General features: G+C 29.4%; 3 protein-coding genes across 11 annotated transcripts; 1 reads left to right on the top strand and 2 right to left on the bottom strand.

The window, feature by feature from the left end:
* Positions 1-664: 664 nt before the first annotated feature.
* Positions 665-5,624, bottom strand: LOC140666016 (G-protein coupled receptor Mth2-like). 9 transcript variants are annotated; one of them, XM_072892711.1, is made up of 7 exons: positions 5,191-5,624; positions 4,777-5,096; positions 3,443-4,436; positions 2,953-3,031; positions 2,689-2,873; positions 2,347-2,512; positions 665-1,677 (listed from the first exon to the last, which is right to left on the bottom strand). In XM_072892711.1, exons 3-7 carry the CDS (start codon positions 4,392-4,394, stop codon positions 1,326-1,328), a joined length of 1,734 nt encoding a protein of 577 aa, XP_072748812.1. In that variant the 5' UTR covers positions 4,395-4,436; positions 4,777-5,096; positions 5,191-5,624; the 3' UTR covers positions 665-1,325. The 9 variants fall into 9 exon arrangements, with proteins under 9 accessions (XP_072748812.1, XP_072748813.1, XP_072748814.1 ...); XM_072892712.1 differs by having other exon boundaries at positions 4,972-5,096; XM_072892713.1 differs by having other exon boundaries at positions 4,988-5,096.
* A 1,684-nt stretch (positions 5,625-7,308) lies between these two features.
* On the top strand, positions 7,309-11,108 carry LOC140666378 (pyrimidodiazepine synthase). The gene is made up of 6 exons (XM_072893506.1): positions 7,309-7,492; positions 9,474-9,631; positions 9,710-9,874; positions 9,964-10,096; positions 10,355-10,470; positions 10,822-11,108. The coding sequence occupies exons 1-6, from the start codon at positions 7,459-7,461 to the stop codon at positions 10,942-10,944; spliced, it is 729 nt and encodes a 242-aa protein (XP_072749607.1). The 5' UTR covers positions 7,309-7,458; the 3' UTR covers positions 10,945-11,108.
* A 3,334-nt stretch (positions 11,109-14,442) lies between these two features.
* Positions 14,443-25,032, bottom strand: LOC140666372 (neprilysin-1). Its single transcript, XM_072893497.1, has 16 exons — positions 24,731-25,032; positions 23,035-23,673; positions 21,591-21,810; positions 20,089-20,196; positions 19,602-19,816; positions 19,347-19,478; positions 19,169-19,267; positions 18,751-18,932; positions 17,466-17,652; positions 17,071-17,247; positions 16,828-16,931; positions 16,662-16,717; positions 15,545-15,831; positions 15,294-15,452; positions 14,650-14,723; positions 14,443-14,562 (listed from the first exon to the last, which is right to left on the bottom strand). Exons 2-16 carry the CDS (start codon positions 23,239-23,241, stop codon positions 14,463-14,465), a joined length of 2,307 nt encoding a protein of 768 aa, XP_072749598.1. The 5' UTR covers positions 23,242-23,673; positions 24,731-25,032; the 3' UTR covers positions 14,443-14,462.
* Between the last annotated feature and the right edge of the window lie 110 nt (positions 25,033-25,142).

Raw genomic sequence — 25,142 nt, 5'->3', positions numbered from 1 at the left:
TCTTTTCCAAAAGATTGCATTGAATTTCTTGAAGTAATGTGAAACTAATATTAAAAATTAAATTATATGAAAGGAATATATATGATTTTTGCATTATCATTAAATTTAAAGTTAAAAGACAATTGTAAAATAATTGTAGCATATAATTGATTCATATATTCATTTATTTACATTAGCTTATCACGGGCGAAAAATTTCTCCAGAAAAACAAAAAATTTATATTATAAATACAGCAGATATTTTATTTTTTCTTTCGGCATTAAGTTTTTCTCAATTTTAATTATTATATTTTTGATCTACAAACTTAATACATAATAACATAATCTTATTTCATATTCGATTTTCATTACATATAAAAGAAACATTGTACTAAATTTTTTGAAATATATTACAACTAATGTATATTAAACCTAATGATTTAATCGTATTAGAAGATATAGCAAATAGTTGCACTGATAATTATAGACATTGTGTGTGTAAAAATATCAAACATACGATTAATTCATGTGATTGATGTTTTATTTTTACTTATATCAGTTAAAGAAAAGTAATAGATATTTTTATAATATAATAATATTTAGAAGAGATGTCGTTTATGATTATAATAGTTATATATTAATTTATTTTATATTATAATTTGTATATATATATATATTAATCGCTCTCTCTTTCTATCTCTCTCTGTGTGTGTGTGTGTGTGTGTGTGTGTGTGTGTGTGTGTGTGTTTATGTGTGTAGATTTGTGAATTACAGTGATAGAATATATATAAGTAAATAAATAAATATATAAATATATAATAAATGAATAAATAAAAAAAACCGCTATTTATTATAGCGGAAGTATAGTATCCAAAATAATTAGACTGAACCAATTGAACTGAAGAAAATATCACAAGTAATCGTCCTTTTTAGGTCGATTGTTTTCTGATTCGTCCGATCCGTCATATCGCTCGATTTTATTAAATCTATTAAAAAAAAAGAATTTTTTCGCTAGTCAGTTTTGTCTTGCAAGATCTAATTCAGACCTATCTAGTATTCAGACATAAGTTGATCTCTGTGCTGGATCATAAGCAAAACAAAATTTAAAAAAAATTTCTTTTCCTTTTTTTAAAATAGATTTAGTAATAGTTTATGTATAAGTAATTTTTGAAGAATAAAAATTATAAAGAAGAAGAGGAGAGAAGATATGTTTTCGCTAAAGATCTAAAGAATCACTATTCAAATTAAAAATTAATTCACAATATTATAATTTAATAGTTAATTCTATAATAATCTACGATAAAATTTTTTGTCGCGTTTATATATTATACAATTATAATAATAATATTAAAATTCAGTCGAATCGAACGATTTGTTTGCATAGCTTGCTTGCCTGCAAGAATTTGTCTTATCCATGGATATCTCTTCTAACGTAGTAATAGAGGTACCCGAAAATGTTGCTTGTCGAGTTTTGGTAACGCAATTCTTGCAGCCAAAGCGTTGCAGCAGCAGGAGTTTGATCTTTTTTTTCCATACAAATATGATAAAGATACAAAGGTTCTGCATAATGTCTGTCAAATAGGCAGGATACAAGACGTAGAGCAATGCATTCTCGAACATCGATGATGCTATCACCAAGGTCCAATTTATGCCCATAGTAATAAACATTACGATGAAGAGCTTTAGATACAAGTTGAACCTACAAATATATATATATTTACTTCTATATTACCTATATTTATGATAATTTATTATTGTGATTACTATTATATATACATTTTGAAACCAATAAATCAAATAAAAAAATGATAGATAAAAATATTTGAAACAATTAAGTAGTTTTATGAAAATTAATGCTTTTTAAAAATCGTAATTATCTTATTTTCAAATATCTTTAAGTAACAATAATAAATAGTATTAATAATATTAGTAATAATAATAGTATTAATTAAATTAATATTGGAAAATAATCAAATAAATTTCAAAAAAAAAAAGAAAGAAAGAGAGCTACAAATTTTTCTTCAGAAATGTAATATTCAATTATTATAAAAAAAAAGGATCATTTACTTTGATTTTATACTGTTTATCTTTTTGAGAATCGCAAACGAATAGTAAAAGCAAACACATGATTAAAATAATGACGATATTTATCTCTTTAAGGAATTATGAAAGCACTTTACACGTAGAAATTTTTATTATATGCTTAATAATTATTTTTTCTCTCTTTCTTTCTTTTCTCTTTTATTAAGAAGACAAGAAAAATCATCATTATACGGATGATCAATATTATGTTTCAAATATATTATGTTGACATCTCATTAAAAAAATAATTTATTTCAAATTGATACGAAAATACTTATACACAAACCATTGCTTGTTGCTATTATGCCGCCGGCTTTCCAAATTTCTTATTTGTTGAACTGATTTTTTCTCATGGCGAGTAATCATCAATGCCGTATAGATGGACAAACAAATGCTACTAATACTGTTAATACTCATAGGTACGTAGCAATACAACATAATTGCCATATCCTCTGAAAATGTGATGTGAAAGTTAATTTCTTATCACATTATATTATATATAAAATTTTGTAAGTGCGTTAAATATAATTTTAATTTTGATAATAAATTTTAGGTCTTTAATCATATACAATTTATAATAAAATGTGTTAGAGCTAATAAAGTTATCTCTCAAATGATATTCACTTACCATTGAACCAACAATACTCGACACCGAATTTCGGCCGGATCAGGTCCTCTGACATATTGGGAACGAATTCCATGATAGCACAAATAACGACGAGGATGAGAGGAGTTCCCCATGCATAAATCGAATATAATACAATTCTCTTTCTCTCTTCTTGTTTCACATTTCTTTGTAACGGACGCAATTTTCTGTAATATATTGTTTGCATTTTATAAAGAGCAAATAAAAGAGATCATCAAGTTTAATATAAAAAATTTGGCTATCTACCTAAATGTCTGCCACATGTCGAAACTCATTACATTTAACCAAGAATAACTTGCCAATAAAGAGAAATAGGTGACAAAGGCTGAAACAGTCGAATAAATAAAATCAAATAGCCGATAAAATTCAGTTACTATTGTGCTTAATAATACAAGAACAAGTTATTACAGTTATTTGCATTGGCATTATTTGTAACAAAGAACAGTAAACCTGTAATGAGTGAATGCCAATATTAAATAAAAAAAATGTTTTAATTTTAAGTAATTATAATTTTACTAAAATTTGTTTAGATATATTAAAGAAAATATTTAGCTGAATTTATTGTGTTATTTAAGATGCAAAATATAAATTTAATGTATTAATAATTGTTTTAAATAATTTATGGATTCCAGTAATTTTATATGTACATATATGTATTATTCAATATTGCAAATACACAATAATTAACTAATGAAAAATATATATATGTTTTATTAGCTGCATTGTTAAATGGTACCCAATACGAAGCAGGCGGAATTTCCAATATCCGGAATTTCAATGAGTTGAATCACCAAATAGCACGTTCCTCCGATAAACATCGATCCTACATATCTACGTAACATATAGCTATGAATAGTCCAAAGCTCTGGCAATATCGAGTACACCACGAAAGTCGTCAGAAGAAACAGTAGAGACACAATATTGAATATAATGAATATAACAGCCTGCTTAATTAACCACTCTTCTAGACTCTCATTTGTCATTTCGTTGATACTCCATGTACTCTCGTTCATGGCCTCGTTTATGGTTTCGTTCATAGTATCGTTGCAAATGATCACATCGAATGTATCACGATGCACGACAGCGAGACAATAGGACGTTGATCGGGTGAATTTGTCATGATACGGCTGATATAAAGAGCCATTGGCCAGGAGTATATAGTCATGGTCCGGATAATTGTTGGAATTAAGCACAAAATGCCCAGTCTTCTGGCACGGATCGTGGACGACCAGTTGAAATAGCTCGTCCGCTCTCTTATTCTCGTTCTGTTGCGAAGTAGCGTTTGTGATATATTCATACACATTGGGAAAAAAGTATTTATCCTTTTCAGCTACGCACTTTTCGTCAATCAAACGATCGCCAAGACCACAACAAAGCTGAATACAAGTAACGTTGTTATGGCACATTTTGTATGAAACGATGGTGCTTTTTTTTTTATTATCGTCGCTATTGAAAGTTTGATGGAGATCGTACAACGTGGAGTTCTTGAGCTTTATTGGCATTTGATTGTCATCTTCGTGATTCTTTATAAAATCCATGAATAATTCATGCTGTTCCGAGTCATCTTCGTTAATTGTGGAGTTTGTGAAGACCTCGTGTCGTGAAAATAACACACCGTCGTTATTCTTGACGTAATTTTGGTGTAAAGTATGCCGCTTCAATCTCACCTTGACGTCATGGTCCTTCATGGAATTTAAATGAAATTTGTGTCGCGTCGTCAAATTGTCAACCTGCTCATCAATCGTACAATTTAAATGAGACTCTAAGAATGGAGCGACGAGAAGAAGAAGCGCGCAATGCCAGAATGTATAATTTTTTTCGCACATCTTCAAGTTTTTGATGCGGTGAATTTATACTTGAAAGAAAAACGTATTTGATTTTTTTTTTTTCAAGTAGCTTTATAATCAGATGTTCGATCACAGTAATATGCGAACTGAAAAAATATACTAGTCTGCGATAATTTGTTCGTGATAACCCACTTTTGTCTTAGTTCTCAAAATCGAAGAAGCTGCTTTCGCAGAATCTATTTTCACGAAGTCAAGTAGAAAATTAATGCTGATAAAATAGTACCTCGATAAAACAAGTCACTGAGAGATCAAAACGATTATTTGACGACAGAGTCTATCGTTAAATGCTTTTAACGATATTGTTTTATTTCTTTCTAAAACGTGTAGTTTGAAAAATAAATGACATAGAATGAACAGATGAATGCTTGATTTATATTTTATTTATAAATTTTTAATAGGTTTATAATCTAACACACACATTATTTGGGTCTCACTTTATATAATAATTAAGAATGGTCACGCCTAAATCTCGGAAAAATATTTCCACTCTTATAAGTATTGATTTTTTTATCACTGACACACCCATGTTCATTTTGATAGAATCTGCAATATAAAGAACTCTGATAATCTAAGGATATACTTTTAAGGGAATTAGATTTTTAATAATAACAAAATTTCCTACTAAATTTATGCATACCATTGTGTTAGTTATTAGTAATAAAAGAAATATATGTGTTAATTAAGTGTAAATATAATAAGATAAATTATTATATTTTTTTTTCTTCTTCCTCGATAAAATCTCGAAAAATCGATCTGGTTCTATTTTAGTACTCTATCGTCGTTGACAATTACGGTCAATTTTTAATTTTCTCACTAAATTCAATAAAACTAAATGCTACGTCCGGTTTCGATTCTCTTTTCAAGACAAATCAGAGAAAGAATGCGCAAGAAATGTGTTCGCACGGATGAAGAGAGGAAACTATCGAGGACAACAAGTCATCGCTATCTTTAAGCTATCTATCTACTATAAAACTACTACTATAATACATATATAACTGTTACATACACAAGGTCAAAAAGAATAACTTGATTGGCAAAATTCTAGATGGAGCTTGATCAATTGAACAGTGAAATCAAAATAAGTTTTTTTTTAAATATTTTATATATAAATGGAGAACCATTATATTTTTAAGAATATTATTAAGTAGAAAATATATTTATAAGCAGCAATAAAAAAATTTTTTTTAGTTTTTATATGATTTTTTAAAATTTATATATTATATTAGAGATTTTTGTTTAAATATTTGCACATAAAAAAATTTTCTTTCAAAAGCAATTACTCGATATAGCACATATAAAAAAATATTTTATTTGTTCCACTAACTTTTTAAATCTTTATTTAATCTTAGGCTATAAAAAAGTACATGTGATCAAAAGACGAAATTACATTGATCATATTAAATTTATCATTATGTCTCAAAACTTGTACTATATATGGTGATGACTTTGTAATATAAAAGACCAACAAAATATCATTCAAAAACCGGTTTAATCTTATTCGCGTTTTAAATACTTTTATGCCATGACTATTTATTTGATTGGAAATTAAAAATAGCTATAAGTTATCTAGTTATATCATGACTATTTATGTATTTGACTATAAATTTAAAAATAACTTAAAGTCAGATGGCCGATACGATTTAATTTTATACTCGATCCTGAATTTTGACGAATAAAAGATATCTTTCGCAAAAATTGCATTAAATTCCTTAAAATAACGCAAACTAATACTAAGAATTAAATTATATTAGGGAAAGTAATACGATTTTTGTAATATTATTAATCTTAAAGATAAGGTAACACGTGCAAAAAAAATTGTACACACATATATGATTGTTTCATGTGGTATTTATGTTAATTAAAATTATAAATGTGTGATATATAACATTATTTTCTCTCTTTTTGTACATATATATTTTTTATCATATAAATTACAAAGTAAAATATGTACATATAGCTATTCTATTAATATTTTAAATAAAATGAAAGCAGAAGATAATCAAGAAACTAAGAGGAAAAGGAGATTTTTAAGAATGCCTAAGGAAATTGTTTTTGAATACTTTTGCGAAAAAAAACTAAAAAGTTTCTTTTTATCTTAAAAGAAACTTAAAAAATTATTTATTATATTTATAATTTGTTCAAAAGCTATCTTTGTGAGCAGAATTAAAAATATTAAATATTAAAATAAAAATATTAAGTTTCCGTCTCTGTAGAATTTTTTCATTTTTTAAAGTGTTATTTAAATCATTAGCAATATTAATTAATGTTTATATAATTTTATAACCATTTGGTAGAAAAGTTATTATAGAGTGTATATAAATGTCTTGTATATAAATACTTATTTAGACAAGATATATTATCATATTTTCAGGAACATTATACGAAAAATCGGGATATTTTTTGAAATATTGATGTTAGCGGTTCGTCAGAAATGCGTTTTTCTTCACACATGCGTATTAAACGTAGCCTTATTGAAGTTCCAAATTCGTAATAAAAAGGGGGACTTTTAGATCCTTTAATCTTTAATCCTAAAAAGAATTTAAAAATACTATAAAAATCAATAAAATATATATACATCAAAATAGATATTAAATAATTGCAATTTTTCTTTTAGATTTACAATATGGGTCGCTTTCTATATTAAATAGTATTAAAAATATTAGGATTTTCGCGCTTATTCGTTGCATGCATCTCATCCCTGGACCTCACTGTTATCTGTCATTGCATCATTTTCTGCGCGTGCGCGAGAAAATGCGTCTCTGAGACAATTCTGATCGTGAGTAGGGTGTGAGTGTGTGTATGTGTACACTTTTTTTACTGTAATACAAAAAATTCGTCGAATTTGCGTCGGATTTTAATTCGACGATCTGTAATATCAATCTGTGTTTACGAAAGGATTGTTTAGATGAGTTCCACCAGTTCCTTGCATCTGGCAAAAGGTAAATAATCTTTTCAGCAATCAAACCTCTATCGAGAGAACGTCTTTTTACACGGATTTTATTATTTACAAAATTGACAACGCCTATTACATGTATCATACTTTCCTCTTCTCGCAAAAATTTTTATTTTATCACATTAACAGTGGCTCTGTAACTTTTATCTAGGTTAACAACTCTCTGTCGTAGATTTAGCAGACTTATATTCCTATTATATGTTGTAGTGTTTTATCAGATTTGCTTAATGGTGATCGTGTTTTCATATCAGTTAGCAATAAATCGTCTAATTAAAGGACGTTTGTTCTTTCTTCCTATAGAATAAAAAGAATAATCATATGTATAAACAATTTATATTGGCATTAAACTACAAGTTGCCAAATATCTCAGCTCTTGTTGTGCAAAGGACATGAGTGAGATTTAGAGACACAAGTTTTCACATAAAAAAAAAAAAAAAAAAAATAACTTCTCCTGAACTCATATTTAATGCACTGAGAAAATCTAATAAGACATTTTTTATTAAGAAACACAACATTTCCTTTTCAGGAAGAAGAATTATTGGTAGAATGAAGAATGCAATGAGATATATAATAGAAGGAAAAAGCATTAGCTACTTTTCAAAGAAATCCTTTATTCAATAATTACTTGGAACTGAAGAAAGCAGAAGTTTTTGCAAAATGTATTTTTAGAAAGGCCAAAAAACAAAGTTGAACATTTTTCTGTAGCTCTCGCATTCATTACCTCTTTTTCATATGTTTGGAAAGTCATCAAAGGTTTTAAACAGATATGTAGGATCTATTCTTTCTTCGATGAATTCTAATCACAAAATTCCAACAAATATTAACAGCATCATGGATTCTGTGCGCTCTCTCTTACACTATTATATAAAAGATTTTCTCAAGAGTATAATACATTAGAGATTTCAGACATATTAGAGATTTCTCAAGTATATATACATGTGAAATCTTTGAGAAAGCTTTTATTTTAAAAGAAATTAAATCTGTTATTAAATCAAGACCAAATCTTCTTCAGGAATTTTTCAAATAGATTACAAGATCATCTATTTACTGTCAGATCAATATACATTTCAATGTTACTTAATGTTCTTAATTCTAGAGGAGAAAATTTTCTGAATTCTAGCATCACTCCATGGTATTTGTAAATCTAAAAAATACTTCAGGAAAATTCCGATCAATATTTCCCACTTATTATATCTCTTGCTATTGTCTTTTAAAAATTCTTGAAAAACTGATTTTATCTGATCTCAATTGATGGATTGAATGTAAATGTTCTTCGGCTGTCACATCATCTATGATGTAAAGTTTACTTTTTCTGCAGCGGATGAAATAAGAAATTCCTCAGTTGATTCTTTTCTTATTATAATATTTTATGGAGAACCATAAGATATTTTATACATGGATGCCTCAAAAATGGAAACAAGATACTAGGTCAATTTACAATCTACTTTTCTTCCCTGCAAATGTTAGGCTCTCTTCATATGCCTTTGTATACACTGCCAAAGCTCTAGTCATTCTACATTGTATAAAAATCATTGTCTCTAAAGATATCACAAAATTTGTCATCTTTATGGATTCCTGCGTATAGTGATGAGATGTTAGCCTCTGCAGATCTCATCAAAGAATAAAATTGTTGTATCTTACATTTTATATGCAAGATATGTATTCTTTATGAAAACAAACTGGAAATGTTATCTCTAAGAGAGATCAAGATTGGATATTCACACATGTTGAGAATTCTAAACAAAGCTTTCTAAAGTTGCACTTTCTTTAAACTTAAAAAAATACTATGAAACACAGTATTTGTGTACACTTTTTTTCAGCGTCTTGTTCATAGCTTTACAACTTATTTGTGGCTGTGTGGACAAAAGTCTCAGTGCCAATAAAAGAGAAGAAGAAGAAGAATAATATTTATCACAGCAAAGGCACATATTACAATATATTGAATTTTCTTCTAATTTTTGTTTCAGGCTCCAAAAAGCCAGAGGCAGTAAAGGATCAAGGACGTTTGTACAGTATGAAATATTGTCCTTTTGCTCATAGAGTACAACTCATACTCACTTTAAAACAGATTCCTCATGAGGTTGTTAATATTAACTTGCAGAATAAGCCAGATTGGTATTTCGAAGTATGTATCCCATCATTTTTAATTAACAAATAGTTTTTTTTTTCTTGTTATTTATACAAGGATGTTTTCGTTTTATAGATTCATCCAGAGGGCAAAGTGCCAGCTTATGTAGACACCGATGGTACAATAGTAACAGACTCTCTTGCAATAGCAAACTACTTGGATCAAAAATATCCTTTACCTCAATTACACAGTTATACAACAGAAAGTCGAGATTTAGAACTAATAAATCATTTTTCTAAGGTATTAATAATAATATTAACTTAATTTTTTTTCGAGGAGCTAAACAAATCAATTTTTTAATAATTGTTTTGTTTTTTTTTTTTTTAAAGATTATAGACACTTTCTCAAATTGCATACATGACAAGGATAAAAGACAATTTGAAGAAATTATTGTCGAGGCAATGGACAATTTACAAGAATTTGAAGAAGAGCTTGGTATACGTAAGACACCATTTTTTGTAGGTATGTATAACTCTATCTTTCTTTTCTTTTTTCGAACATCTCTTAAAATTATTAGTTCGTGTTTTTCATTAATTAATTTTTTTGTTTTTTGATTCATTATTAGAATTTGAACTCTGAACAATAAGTAAAATTTATATATATATATATATATATATATATATATATATATAAAATTATATATATATAAAATTTATTATATCTTATAAAATATATTACTGTGTATGTTTTAATTTTTATTTTATAAAATGTTCGTTTTAGGAAATAAGCCTGGTATGTTGGACATTCTAATGTGGCCCTGGTTTGAACGTGCAAAAGCTCTGACTATACTTTATAAACAACGTGCAAGTCTTGACAGAGAGAGATTTCCTAATCTTGTAAGGATACATCTGATATAATTTTTTATATTTATCAAAAGTTGAATAAACATTTATTATAGTTTGATGTTGAAAACTTGCTCTGAATACAAGCAATATTTTTCTCAAAGCTTTAATATTATATAATATTATGAATAAATTCTTTATTTACATGGAAATAAATTGTTAATGTTATTAAAATTAATCGTCTATAAATAATAAATTTGTTAACAAGAAATTTCATTTTTCTAACATCAGATCTATTTGGATTACAATTTTTGCTTCTGACACAAAATTATATTAACGGATTTTTTCACTCACACTTGATAGAAAATTAATTATCTCTTAATCTTACTGTTTGCTCAATTACAGATGGATTGGTTGGATGAAATGAGAGGTCAGTGGTTTGTTGAGAAACACAAATGCTCATATGAAAAGTTTGCAAAGTTTATAGAAGCTACAAAAACGGGAAACGTTGATTATGACAATATTTAAACGTATTTGCGTAATATCTCGTAAAATGCCGCAAGAATAAACAGAATTGCTTAATGTGAATGATATTAACAGTATTAACATTCCAATGGTACTAATATCGATAATATAAAAGTAGTATTAACATCGAATACTTCTCCTTATCTCATGATTGAGTCGTATGTGTTCAATTTTGTAAGTTTAATATAATTAATACTTAATATTTTTATACTCTTTATTATTGTTTTAAATATATTGTACTGTGCATACCGTATATATAGCAATGCTTTTTATAATTTATTTATAACTGTTACAATACAAAATTGCTGAAGTCTAATTTAATAAATTTAATATTACATGTAATTAAATACGATACTTCATATATCAAAATGTAATTACATTCTGCATTTTAACAAGATACTAATAGAGCATATAATATAATTGTATTATAATTATTGCAATCACTGTTAATATAAAGTGTAAATCATAGCATTTATTATACTCGTTGATCTTTCATTATTTATTGTTCTTTAATCAATAATAAACTTCAACACACAATAATATAACTGTGATGTATATAAATACATTTCCTGTTTTTACATTTCGTTTTTTTTTACATTACACCGCTGTTTTAAATAATAAAAAAAATTTATGGTCTTTTTTTGTTTAAATATTTAGAATTAATGAGAATAATATAAATAAATTGAATTCTATCTCTACTGCGCGTGATTCGATGTATTTTAAAATTGTTCTAAATTGAACAATTGTCGCGAAAAGTTTGCTACTTCGATTATTTCGAGAATCGCAATAATAAATCTATTCTTAGCTGAATTAGTGCAGCCAGTAAAAAAGAACAGACCTTATATGTCTGTAATTTTCTTTTGAGAAAAATATATGTATTTAGTTAGTCAATATTGAATCTATATAATCTTATATCTATATATGTTTATATTCGAATCGTGTATTTTTCACGCATTATTAATGTTGAAAAGTGAACCTCTAACAAAAAATTATCACAAGCATACAGAATCAGAATTAGTCTGTTATATATTAAAACGTACACAATCGAATCCGTTTCTATAAATCGGATTCAGAATCGAAATTCTCACACTATATTACACGCCCTGTTATCTTCCTAATCAAAAAGTACGAGAAAAAAGACAATTGTCGCACAATCATTGCAGGTATGTTGTATCGTTTTATATAATTAATGTCATCGATATTTTATCATCTTCATTTTCATATTGTAATAAAATTAATACTCTGTAATTATTATATTGTAATTAAAACATATACCGTCGATTGACTATATATAATTTCTTATATTTGATTTAATAATTAATATTTAAAAAATCTTTTTTTTTTCATATTTGAAATGATACGGAAATGATATCTTGTATATTTTTTCTATTGTACATCTCTTTATCAAATAACATATCAACATTATTTTAATTAATGTATTTTAAATCTACAGTTAAATTTTTAAACAAAAAATGCATACTGACAATGCATAACATTACTGACAATCAATTATGTCAAAACCCTCGAATTCCGGCAATTTATTGTGTGAGCTTTTTATTGTGTGTATTATTTTGTCAATAATGCATCTAGCATAAATTACGAGTATATATACATTCAAAAGAACTTAGAAATTACATTAAAAAATTTTTAATAAAACCACAAATTTATTTCACACACACGCACAAATATTTTCTAATTTAAAATTAAAATTAAAATTTCTTACGCAGTTCTTGATTATTCTATATAATATACATTTGTTAGTTTGCAAATAATTTTATAATAAATTAACTATTTTTATAATAAAAATTGTATAATAATAATAAATCAAATTAAGTGTCAGGTGAATTGAAGAAAAAAGCACCACTTCGACATCTTCAAAATCTCATTTCAGACGATAAAATACGTATTTGTAACACCTCATATATCTAAAACCATACATATCCACGCTTTTTTTGCATCTTCTATTTTTTTTTCTACAAAAAAATATATACATATACTTAATCATCATATCATTGAAACATACCTCCTAAGAACACGCTTCGAGCTGAAAGCTTTACAAATCGTGCGTGTATATTAGAATTACCTAGCTATATGAAGCAATTTTTTTGAATCGTGATCAGATAAAATAGCTTGTAAAACAGTGTAATAACATCACATAATTTCTAGCATTTCTCAAACAGCATAACAGACTTATATGTCTCGAAAGATATTATCACATGCTATCGCGTCAAAAATTATTTAAGGCAAGATCTTAATTCGTTAGTGTCATTTTAATTTAAAAAGATATAATAAGATTTTATATACTTAATTTTAATTTACTTTCAAAGATTCAAGAATTAATTAATGTGACAGTAATCTTTGTCTTTGCTATTGAGATTTAAAATAATCAACTTCTACACTCTCGTATTTTGTGTGAAATTGAATAGATATTGAAGCAAAATTAAATTCCTGAATTATATATCAATTAGTAATAAAATCTGATTTTTTCAGTTTTTTTTTAAAGTAGATTTAATTATTGGAGCTTTAATTTATAACTCGGTTATTGAAATATCTACTACCTCGAAAATTGACAGAATTTTTTGATCAAAGAAATTACTGTTAATGCACATTCGGTTTGGTGTATCTTACTAGTATAAACAGCGAATTGACATTTCAAGCGAATATAACTTATTTATTCTCTGTAGCTAAAGCAGAGAGAATATACCAAAAATATATATATTGAGTATGTAATAATTTACATTTTTTTTATCTCAGTGATATCCGGCGTTATTAATAAAAAGTGAATTTGCCAAAAATTTAAAAAAATATTCAAGATGTATCACAGATTTCTATTATATTATATAGGTTTTACTCCTATATTTATATTTTTTTAGAGCACCAATATTAATACTATAGTTTTATCAATATTTTAATAACAGCATTAACTATACGCATTAATTAATAATTTCTTGCATTATATAATTGCTTATTATACACGTATACTATAAATCCAATTTTTGTTGATAACGCGTTCATATCATTAGATATTGCCAATCTATATATGTGTCTATGTGTTTATATCTTATATAAATTATTATAATTTATTATATAATTAATCGATGTAAATCTTTACAATTCGTTATAACTGGTTAACAATTCTTCACAAGTTCAATGTGACGTACACTTGATTTAAATTTATTATCTTTGTCTCAATGTTTTCTTCGTGGGCGAATATAATGACTTTTAGGCATCTATTTAACAATTCTATTTAATAATTAAATTTGAAGAGAAAAAATAATTATGACTCATAATCAAAGTTTTATATATTTTAATTGCAGTTTTTAATGAATTAAGTTTTATTAATTTCCACGTGAGAAACAAATATCTACATGCAATACTAATTCTTGCTATGAATTACGATTCTGAAACAATCTGCGGGATTCGTCTTAGTTACGGACAAGTTACGTTAACAAGCAAAGTGTAGGCGGTTTACTGCAGATCGACGTATTGACATATACTCACATATCAACGAATATAATTTATCACCAGACACTGCATTTATTAGGGGGGTTCATTTTTGTTCCAAATGGACAGCGAAACGCTTCCGCGAATGCTTGAGAATTCATCATTATACCGTTGATTCTGAAAATGTACAAATACCCCAATTATTTATACTTTATTCGTAATACCATTCGATTTTGATAACAAATCGAAAAAAGTTTCTTATACCTTTCTGGAGGTAGGCGATAGTCGGACTCAACGGAGGAGACATAGGTCTTGGCAGTCATATTAACGCAGTATACCTAAAAATAAAACGTCGATATAATGTTAATTTTTCATGCTATCCAAATAATATTTGATACATGAATTTAGATAAGAAAAAATAAAGTAAAGCTAATAAAAAAGAAGATATCAAGAGATGCAGTAATAAGTATCTCGATTAAAAATGTATACATATAAAAGTAAAGATTTTTTTTATTTTACTCTTATTTCTTTGACTTTATTTTTCTATTTGTTACATATACAGCTTTAGATATATTTTTAAAAAATTTTAAGAGTGTAAGATCATATATATTCTTATAATAAATTTATGGAATTGAGATAGAAAATGTCTTTATTTATGAAAATATGAAATAAAAATATAAAGATACAAAAAATGTATACGTATAAAAGTAAAGATTTTTTTATTTTATTCTTATTTCTTTGACTTTATTATTCTATTTGTTTTGCATATACAGCTTTAGATATCTCTCAAAAAAATTTTAAGAGTATAAGATCATATATATTCTCATAATAAATTTATGGGATTGAGATAGAAAATATCTTTATTTATGAAAATATGAAATAAAAATAAAAATTGAAAAAATCGTTACCTGAGCGGCACTTATAAAGAAAAGTTGGCTTGGACGAAGTCCTTCTAGTCCAGGGAGACTTCGATCCTTTCCGTTCGTCAAAGTGTGCCAAGTCCTGTGAGAAATTTGTAGAGCCCCAATATCCGCGACAATCTCGTTTCGCGTCATATTCCAATCAAACTGTGTAACATGTTAAATTCGAAAACGATATATTTCACTTATTTTTTACAAGCAACATCTTTGTTTTCTCCCGAGCATAAATTTATACGTACCTGTACAGCAACGTTACTTCCGTAAGACTGAACCTTACGCCAGAAACTCCTAGCGTAGAGTTTCGCGACGCACTCTATCTTGGTCTCCAATCGTTTCCAAGAGTCCGGCATGATCCAAAGCCAATCGTCATTATTTAATTCTGGATCTACGGGTGACTTTCGACGGTGAAAATCAAAGGCATGAAGAATCTCATGAGCGATGACTGATCCTAGCGTAGCGTGGACCGCATAAGCTGGTCCACCGTCCCATGACCATGTCCAGGATGTCATCATAACCAATGGAATTTCTTTCATGTTTTACAATAAGAATAACTTTACTAAAACTGTTCAATATTGACAGTGTATATGGAAAAAATTTTTCACATTAAATTTTAATGTAAATTTTACTATAAACCTTGCCATGTTTTTACAATTAGTAATTTTGAGACTTGGCATATAAATATTATAGATAGCTTCAGGGTAAAATATTTTCAGGCATTTCTTTATAAATATAGACTATACTTGTTTAAATATTAACAATTATGTTTTTATTACTTCGTATTTACTACACATTTTTTCTATTTAAAAAATAAAACTTTATAATTATATATATACTATACTATATAATATAATAATTATAATAAAATAGAGTAACTATACTACATAATTATAATTATAAATATGTAGCATAGTAATATATATATATATATATATATATATATATATATATAGTATAATAATATCCTATATAATTATACTTTATAATGACTGTACTAATTAATATTAATTTTGAAAAATGTTAAAGAGTAATTCTATAGTATAGTAATTATACTTTATAATAATATAGTAATTATAAAGTATAATTGCTATACTACTTAATTACTCTTTAACATTTTTCAAAATTAATATTAATTAGTAATAAATTATTAAAATTTTTTAATTTTATATATATGTGATATTTTATCAAAATATAACCCCGTGTGCATTTAATATTTTATTATACTACATATTGATAAATTAAAAAATTAAATAAAATATTTCAAAATCCATATTACCACGATTACTATAATTTTTTAAAAAATAAAAATAAAATTTTTCCGTATACCTATGTGTGTTTGTGTATAATAATAATACTTACTGATCGTGTTTGTTGAAGATTCGTAATAGGGATGCATAGAATAAGGATAATGGCTTCTGAAAATTTAAATCCATAATTTGTACAGGTAAACTAAAATCTTTAACAAATTCTTTGATTCTGTAATTCATAGAAGGGGAGATAAAAAATTAGAACAAAATTTTTTCACCTTTCTATCGCATTTTTTCGTAACGGACTTTGCTCCTCTGGTCTTCGAATTTGACGAAATCTTTTCAGGACAGTAGCAATAAAATCATCCGAATCAATCACAATCTGTAAAAAGACAATTTAAAGATATCGGTGCGAAATAGTAAAGAAAGTTTGTACAATTGTTCGTAAGCCATCAATCACAACGATAATTATCGATCATATTTCTTTTAACTGAACAACTATCTCCAAAAAGTCATCTCACCTCGGCCATCTCGTGATTCAACAAAGTGTCGTTGTAAAAAGCAGGTGACACTTGAAATCGAGCTCGTAAGGAATTCAGTTTTAGCAACGCCTGTGCCCTAGTCTCATCGTCCAGCCACGACTTTACTAATATTCGTTCGGCTATCGTTTCTTTCACGCGTTCGAATAGTACGGTCACCTGCAGATGATTTCGTTAAAACAAAATTTGCATGATAAAAAGAAAGGGAAAAAATTTATTATTTATTAATTAAGGAAATTATAACTTCTTAACTATTAAATATAAATATAATATTTGAAGAACACGAGTTAAAATAGACGTATAAGCATTTATTATTTTAAATTTCTTGAGAGGTAGCAATTAAAAAGTTAATTAAATCAAGGTTGAGAATATATTACCCTGTTAAACAAAGTCTCCAAATATCTTGGCTCATACTGTCGCACGTAGAGCGCACTAATCGCTTCGCTAAAAACGCTTCTGGTCAATTTGTAGCAGGAAGTCTCCCAATCTTTAATAGCGTTGACGTTCACGATATCGTGCAACGTGTCCACGGCGTAGAGTAACAGCAATCCATTATGAATAATCCTTCGTGATTTATCATAATTATGACCAAATAATTAATATAAGTGTATTATATATTTTATGAGATATAATTATAAAATGTAAAGTGTGTATATACATACATATCCCATATAGCACGTAATATAACATCAATATCACAGAAATATTGCAATATTGTGAGAATATTATGTATGTATTCTCACTATGTCAGTTTTGTAAACCTCTTCTTACAAGGAAAGGTTTGAAAGAGTCCCCCTATGATTTTAATGCACTTTGAATATGTGTAGTCTAGATCAAAATAGGAGACACGTATTTTTTTATATGTGCCCATATGGCCGTCAAGGAGGTGAAACACCCTCTTGAGAAAAATCGGTTTTTATATCTCTGAGCAAATACCGTCGAAATGGTAAGAGATATAAAAAAAGTTTTCAATAAAAGTTTTATAATTTTTAATGTACTTTAAAACTGCATAATCAGATTTTTCTAAAATGTCATATTTTTCGAAATCCCCCCTTCACCTGTCATTTTTTTTTAAATCTGATTACGCAGTTTTAAAGTACATTAAAAACCATAAAACTTTTATTCGAAACTTTTTTTTTATATCTCTTACCGTTTCGACGGTATTTGCTTAAAAATATAAAAACCGATTTTTCTCGAGAGGATGTTTCATCCCCTTAACGACCATATGGGCACATATAAAAAAATATGTGTCCCCTATTTTGACCTAGACTACACATATTCAAAGTGCATTAAAATCAGAGGGGGACACTTTCATACTTTTCCTTATTAGTCTCTCAACTAATTGATAGTGTTATCGATTTTCCTTAATACTAATTGTCAGCTAATTCCAATATATGGAAAAGTTTATATTTCATCTAATTTAATTTTAATTAAAATATATATTTAATTATGTGTATATTAAATTATACAATTTCGGTTTAAGATAATTAAAATTTATTTAATTAAGTTTATAATTAATTAATTTGAATTGAAATTTAAATGCATTAAATCGATTTAATTAAATTAAATTAATAATTATTCAGAACATTTTTGTACAACTTAATAAGATACGTGCCAATTGCGTTTTACATGAGAAAATACTGATTTGCTAAAGATCCGTACCGTTTAGAGGAACGATTCAATAACTTGCCGAGATTACGCAAGTAACGTGGGGCCGTGACATAGACATAGATCTGCTGATCCTCAGATGCCGGCGGTCCGAATACGTGATTCGTGTCGTTGTTATCACCGTGCGGATCGATACGCTGACGTAACGTTGTATTCAACAAAGATTTCCATCTTATCTACATTCCGGAATAAAATAAATCAAATCATTGTTTAATTTCAAGAAAAGGAAATTGTGAACTTAATGTAAGTAAATGTGCGTCGACAAGTGTCTGATTATGCTTTCCAATGAGATATTTATCGCATCTCTACTTCAGAAATTAAATTCGCACCTTTATTTTTTTTTCTCTCAATTACGTACGATTAATCCGTCATTCACTAATGGAAATGAAAATAGTAAAATACTGGTACGTACATAACTAAAGTTTTCTTGAAGATAAGACACATTATAGGCAACGTATACTCTCTGATCAACGTCCACCCAGTTGTATAAGTCTTTGTGCTTTGGATAAATCTGAAACGATGCAGTTTGCTCGCTATTTGATTCATTTATACGCGTATTATTACAAAGCTTTCTTTTATTTTATCTTCACCTTTTCTAGCGATAAACAAAACTGCAACAACAGATTGGTCTCCGACGATTGTTCTTTAAGACTCATATTTTTTGGCAAGAATCCTTGAACAATCTCTTGAATTCTACCTGATTTTGGTACATCTTGGTTTTTCTAAAAAAATTGTTTGTTTATACGTTTTTAGAATAAACAATTAAAAAATGGAAAAATTAAAAACGCAACATTTCATTAACTTTTTAGTAATAAACTCTATATATATTGGCGAATAATATTCACCTGATCTTCTGTGAGAAACTCGTGACTTTGATGCTTAGTAGGGAGATCAAGATATACGGATGACTTTGTGCGGTCGTAAAGATCTACGTCGACATGTAAGTCGAAGAGAGGCGCGCCGTTTACTTTTAGCAACGTGGAGATCAGAGAAGTGATATCATTCGGTATCGCGCTTTTCGGCGATAAATAGCCACCTAGTTCATCTAAAAGCTTATAAACTGAAACGAGACAAAGAGCATTTTTTTCTTATTGTTGTGTAAATTTAGGACATTTTCTAAAATGCAATATCATTAAGCGTATATTTGGGAGTAGTTAAAAATTTCTCATTTGCTAATTTTTTTTAAATTGCTCATAAAGAGACAAATTGAGAAATCGAGAAATTATCGAGAAATTTTTCAAATCCATCCTCATTCGATTAGTTTTGTGCAGTGTAAACATGCGTGATTCGTTTTACGCGTGTCTATCAAGATAACTATAAATAATAACCTACCGAGTGTAAAATTGACAGGTCTCTTCCTGAACTCTAGACAAACGTTATAAAATTGTCCAAGCTTTTCGAAGGCAGCGACCATTTGTCCTGTCTCGTTTGCCAACGTTTCTAAAACATACAGCAATATATATATATATATGTATAATCACGACCGGTGATTTTCCCTCAAAGAGGAAAACATTGCTATTTTTCCGCGAAAAAAGCTACGCTAAAATGTAAAGCAAAGTGGGTAAAGATCGCCTTCTAAATCTGATCTGATTAGTAAGCAAAGTAATTGCCGACCTTGAATCACGCGAATAGTATTTCGAAGGTTGCGTAAAACGCTAAAGAGTTAGGAGGTGTTCTAACGAGTAATAGGCAACCCGCGTAACACATACATACACGTCTAGTATATCGATTAACGTTGCATTATTTATAGTAACGGCAAGTCGGCCGTTCGATTTCTACTTCGCATAAGAGTGCGATAACTTTTCATCGGAAGCCGAAAACAGCTCAGTTCTTCACTTCCGTTCCGTTTGCGAGGCATCAAAATCAAGATGACGTTTGACGTTTGACGTTTGACGTTTGAGTAAACACGTGCGTTACATCACGTATTATTTTATCGATTTGATCCCCTGTGGATCGAGACCTATTCCTAGACTCCCCGATGTTTATCCAGCTCCCCTTTAAAAGTTTCGATCCCCCAAACACAGTTATATTATTTCCGGCGGCGATCTATATACGCGAGTATAGTTGGTGCCAGTCATCCGGCGCCAGCCACGCTGGCGACACACCACCCCCACTGTTATCCACGATAGATTCTTCGCCCAAATTGAGGTCGTGTTCTTTGTCAATTCTCTGTCCTTCTTTATATCTCTGTCGTTGAAGGTTAATAATATATTGCTGTTCATGCACGAATTCGATTCTCGTCTTTCCTTTCGTCGACGTGATGAAAGGGAACGTAAAGAAACGACGAAGTCGCGGAATATCATCGACATTTGAATATTCGATTTTTTTTAAACGATTGAACGTGCTTTGTCTCTTTTTTAGTAATAAATTTTCCACAAAGGATACGTAAAAATAGAATTAATTTATAGACAAGCTTCTTTCCAAGTCTACTAAATTGTATGATTCTTCGATATTTAAACTGGATTTTTTTTTCGCGAAAATTGAATTGCTTTTAATTTACATTATTAACCATGAATTAAATGTAGAATAATATTTTAATTGTGTGCGTAAAAGTAACACGTTATTTTCTCACGAAAACAACATTTCAACTGAAGTTCAGAGAGCAATATAATTATTCATAACTATTTATAGACATTACTAGTCTCCATTGCAGATGTGCTGGAAGTAGTTATAGATAAATAGCATTTCGCGTTCTAATGAGGTCGTATAAATATACCGGACAAGATTGAAATAAAATAGCAATGAAATGCAAATAGTTCTCGTCTCTTTGCGGACCGTATAATTTTGTTCGTTTCGAAGATTTCCGGAAGAAATTGTCAACATAAAACACTCACTGCGTATATGTTTGTCGGTCTGCGCTTGAAGCATGTTGAAACTCGCGCTCGGTTGATAGGGCCGTCGATCGCGAAAGCCGCCGCAAGCAAATTTATAAAAATCCTTGCAAGGATCAACACCTCGTTTCATAGAAGCTAAAATTCTCCTTGAAGCCTCTACGCAAGTATCAGTATTACAGACACCATCAGGCCCATCTCGCTCTCTGATACAAGCTTCATCCTGAAATTAATGTTACTTCAATAGATATGGTTTTTTTCGACCGTACTCGAATCTCAATTTATTGCACGACTATTTTTATTTAAAGATATTTACGCGAATATTTTTTTTTTATTCTATTATGTGATTTGTAATTTCAATTTTTAATTTTTTTCGAGTTTAAACACACTTTTGATATCTGTATCAAAGAATTAATTTAATTATAATATATAGTTTTATTATAATTAAATTATAGTTATCAATTCTATACATAAAATTAGTGTATTGTATATTTATTATTACATAAAAAGTGTATATATGTATATCTAATTAAATTAAAAAATTAACTCTATATTTTTTATGATAAATATATCTAATCTAAATATTTGCTGACTAATAAAATAATAATAAAATATAAATTCGGTTTTATAAAATTATATGATTTTTTTTAAATTCCTGATGTATTCTTGTTTCTCGTTAAATGGAGGATTAATATATTTCTAATTTATTAATATGACATCTTTATACATATTTAATATAAAATTTAAGTGTTTAAACACACGAAATAGAAGAATATAAATCTGAAGGTCAGGATAATGTATAAGGCCCTGACCTCAACTGAGGATGAGCTGTGTATATTCGCCTCGAAACCTTACCTACTAATACGGCTTCGCTTTGCATTCGTATGCATGTATACGACATATATCGCGAGTAATCGTAGGCTTATTGTTTAAGCGATAATTTTGCGATTTTTCGCACGCGAATAAAATTTGATTCAATTTGTCACCTTTCAAATTTTTTTCTCTTCTTTTTTAATTCAATCTATATTCGTTATCGTAAAGTTTGATTAAATTCATTGCGCGATTAAGCGTCGATTACAAGTATTCAAGTCACTCATAATTAAATACCGACTTTCTCTCCTTTTCTCCTCAAACTAAGTCTACGATCGATATAAATTACTCATGACTGCAAGCAACTTAATGTTTCCAAGCTACTTAATGTTTCATATCGTATAAGTAAGACGATTACTTATTCGCGTCACGTCATACGTTCTGCACATTTGCAAGCTATCTCGTGTATCAAGCTATCGTATTCAATGTCAGAGATTATATTAGGACGCGATGTCCAATATCTAATGGAATTAAAAAATTTTAAATTTTAAAATTCCAAAAAATTTCCTCTGTCTTGAAAACCATCAGTATAACAAAAAAAATCTAGAGAAAGAGAATAACAGAATAAAATACCCACCAACGATGCACAATTACGCGGTTGCTCTCCCTCGGGCAAGGTCGTGATGAGGAAGAGCACCGGGCTGGTGACCAGGAGGCTGGTGACCAGTAACATGGCAAAGGTGAGGAGCGCCTTGTGCACGGCCTTGCTCCTTCTCAGCCAGTAACAGGGCGCGCAGCATATCCATGTGCCCTGCTGGTGTCCCGACCTCTCCACGTGGACCATCGGCTCGTCCGGTAACCCGGAGTCTTCCGTGAGCGCGACACCGCCGCCGGCGCCGGTGGCAGCCAGGGTCGCGCCCCCGTGCACCCCGGGGCCGCGCGAACCGGCGGCCCCGGAAGCGCATAAATTGCGGGGGCTCAAGGGCAGCCGCGCGCTCGCCTCCCCCCGCCCCAACCTGCCACCGCCACCGCCACCAACACCAGCACCACCGGCACGGGCCCCGCGGGCCCCGTAACCCCGGCTCACCGTGCACAGAGCCACATTTGCCGGGTCCCGTCGTACGTCCTGTCCCTAAACCTCGAGCGTCTACTCGTCGTCGTCGTCGTCGTTGTTGTCCGATCGTCGTTCCCTCGCGCCTTTTCGCTCCGTCAAGCCCCGATCGCACCGGGATGCGGCGAGAATGCACGGCAGCTCTCACCGAGTGAGCAGCTCGGTCTGAAATATTGGACGGCAAGTTGTGATCCTGGGCGAAAAATCGCGCCCTCGATTTTATCGCGAAAGTTGTTCTGAAGATTGTAAGGGTGCGCGACTTTTTCTTAAAAACTAAACTTCGTATATTGATCGATTAAGGATATGATTACACGGAGTTTTACTGCAGATTATTTCTTTGATTTATCTAGAATAGATATTTTTTCAAATAATTTTTTGATTAATGATTGAAAATAACGCACCTCAAACAGTAAAGTTTAATTAGTAAGTTTCGGTCGAGAAAATTTAATTCAAATTTTATAAAAATATACAGACCATGTTAAAGATTGAAAAGGCACGATAAATTAAGATCTTTGTCGATATTTTTATTAAAGGGAAATTATTTTCTAGTTGATCGAAGAAATTATCTACCTATAATAATTTTAAAACAATCTTTATAAACTTTTACTAATGTTTTATTCTATCATACATCTCACGTAAAACTTGTATGTTAAAATGTTTGAGAAGACGCATTCTGTATTTCGATAAAAAAAAAATATTTCGCAATTCTAAAAAATTCTGAAATTTTTCATCGTGATTACATCAGAAATTACATAATAAAGTTACAAATTGTCGTAGACAAACTGGTTTGAATATTAACTAGTAGAAAAAAGTTTGTTTTACGTGAGAAATTTTGCAAAGAAAATCTAAAAAGTTGAAATGCAACTCAAGCGAAGATTGCATGCAGTTGCGCTTATTGATAAATAGAACCAATCAAGTCGAGAAGAAAGTCTAAGACAAAATGAGTTTTTTATTAAGTTGTTCCAAGAAACATTTTGTTTTCTCTTGCGATTCAATTTAATTTCAAATAAAATTATTAATTCACAATTTTTTCAAGAACTTGAGATTACTTCGAAACTACATACGTAATTTTATATATTTTCTTTCTTCCAGTTTTATTCTTGTTATTTTATAAATATGACAAATATTTCGCATCAACTTATTCACGATACATATTTATATATATATATTCTTTATAGAAAATTTTTACAATTTCAAAAATATTTAAATAAATAATACTCACGTGAATTTTCAACGAGGATCGAACATTCCGAGAATCAATTTCACTCGTCGCATTTCTTTGCACTTCGCTTTGAATCAAGCGCGAGGATTCGTAAAAACGAGACATGCACATGACGTGCTCGACGCGTCGACGTTCGAATAATAATCGACAAATATATTTTCGCGAAATGTACGGCCCTGACTGATCGACAACGCAATGCAACAACACGACTGACCTACGTTCTCCAAGAGCTGACAGTAACACGCGGCCTGTCGGACTGAACTCGAACGGCCACTCTCGCTCTAAAACCACCCCATTTCTCTACCCCTTCCTCTCCATCACGTTCCTCGCTATTCCCTCCTCGTTTTTTTCTTCGCGTGCATCCTCTTCCACGCGTCTGACGTTTAATTTCGCGCTTTGTTTAACACACATG

Source organism: Anoplolepis gracilipes, chromosome 5 (genome assembly GCF_047496725.1).
Source record: "Anoplolepis gracilipes chromosome 5, ASM4749672v1, whole genome shotgun sequence".
NCBI lineage: Eukaryota > Metazoa > Arthropoda > Insecta > Hymenoptera > Formicidae > Anoplolepis > Anoplolepis gracilipes.
Note: the sequence above shows the minus strand (reverse complement) of the source record. Positions and strands in the feature narration are given on the sequence as shown.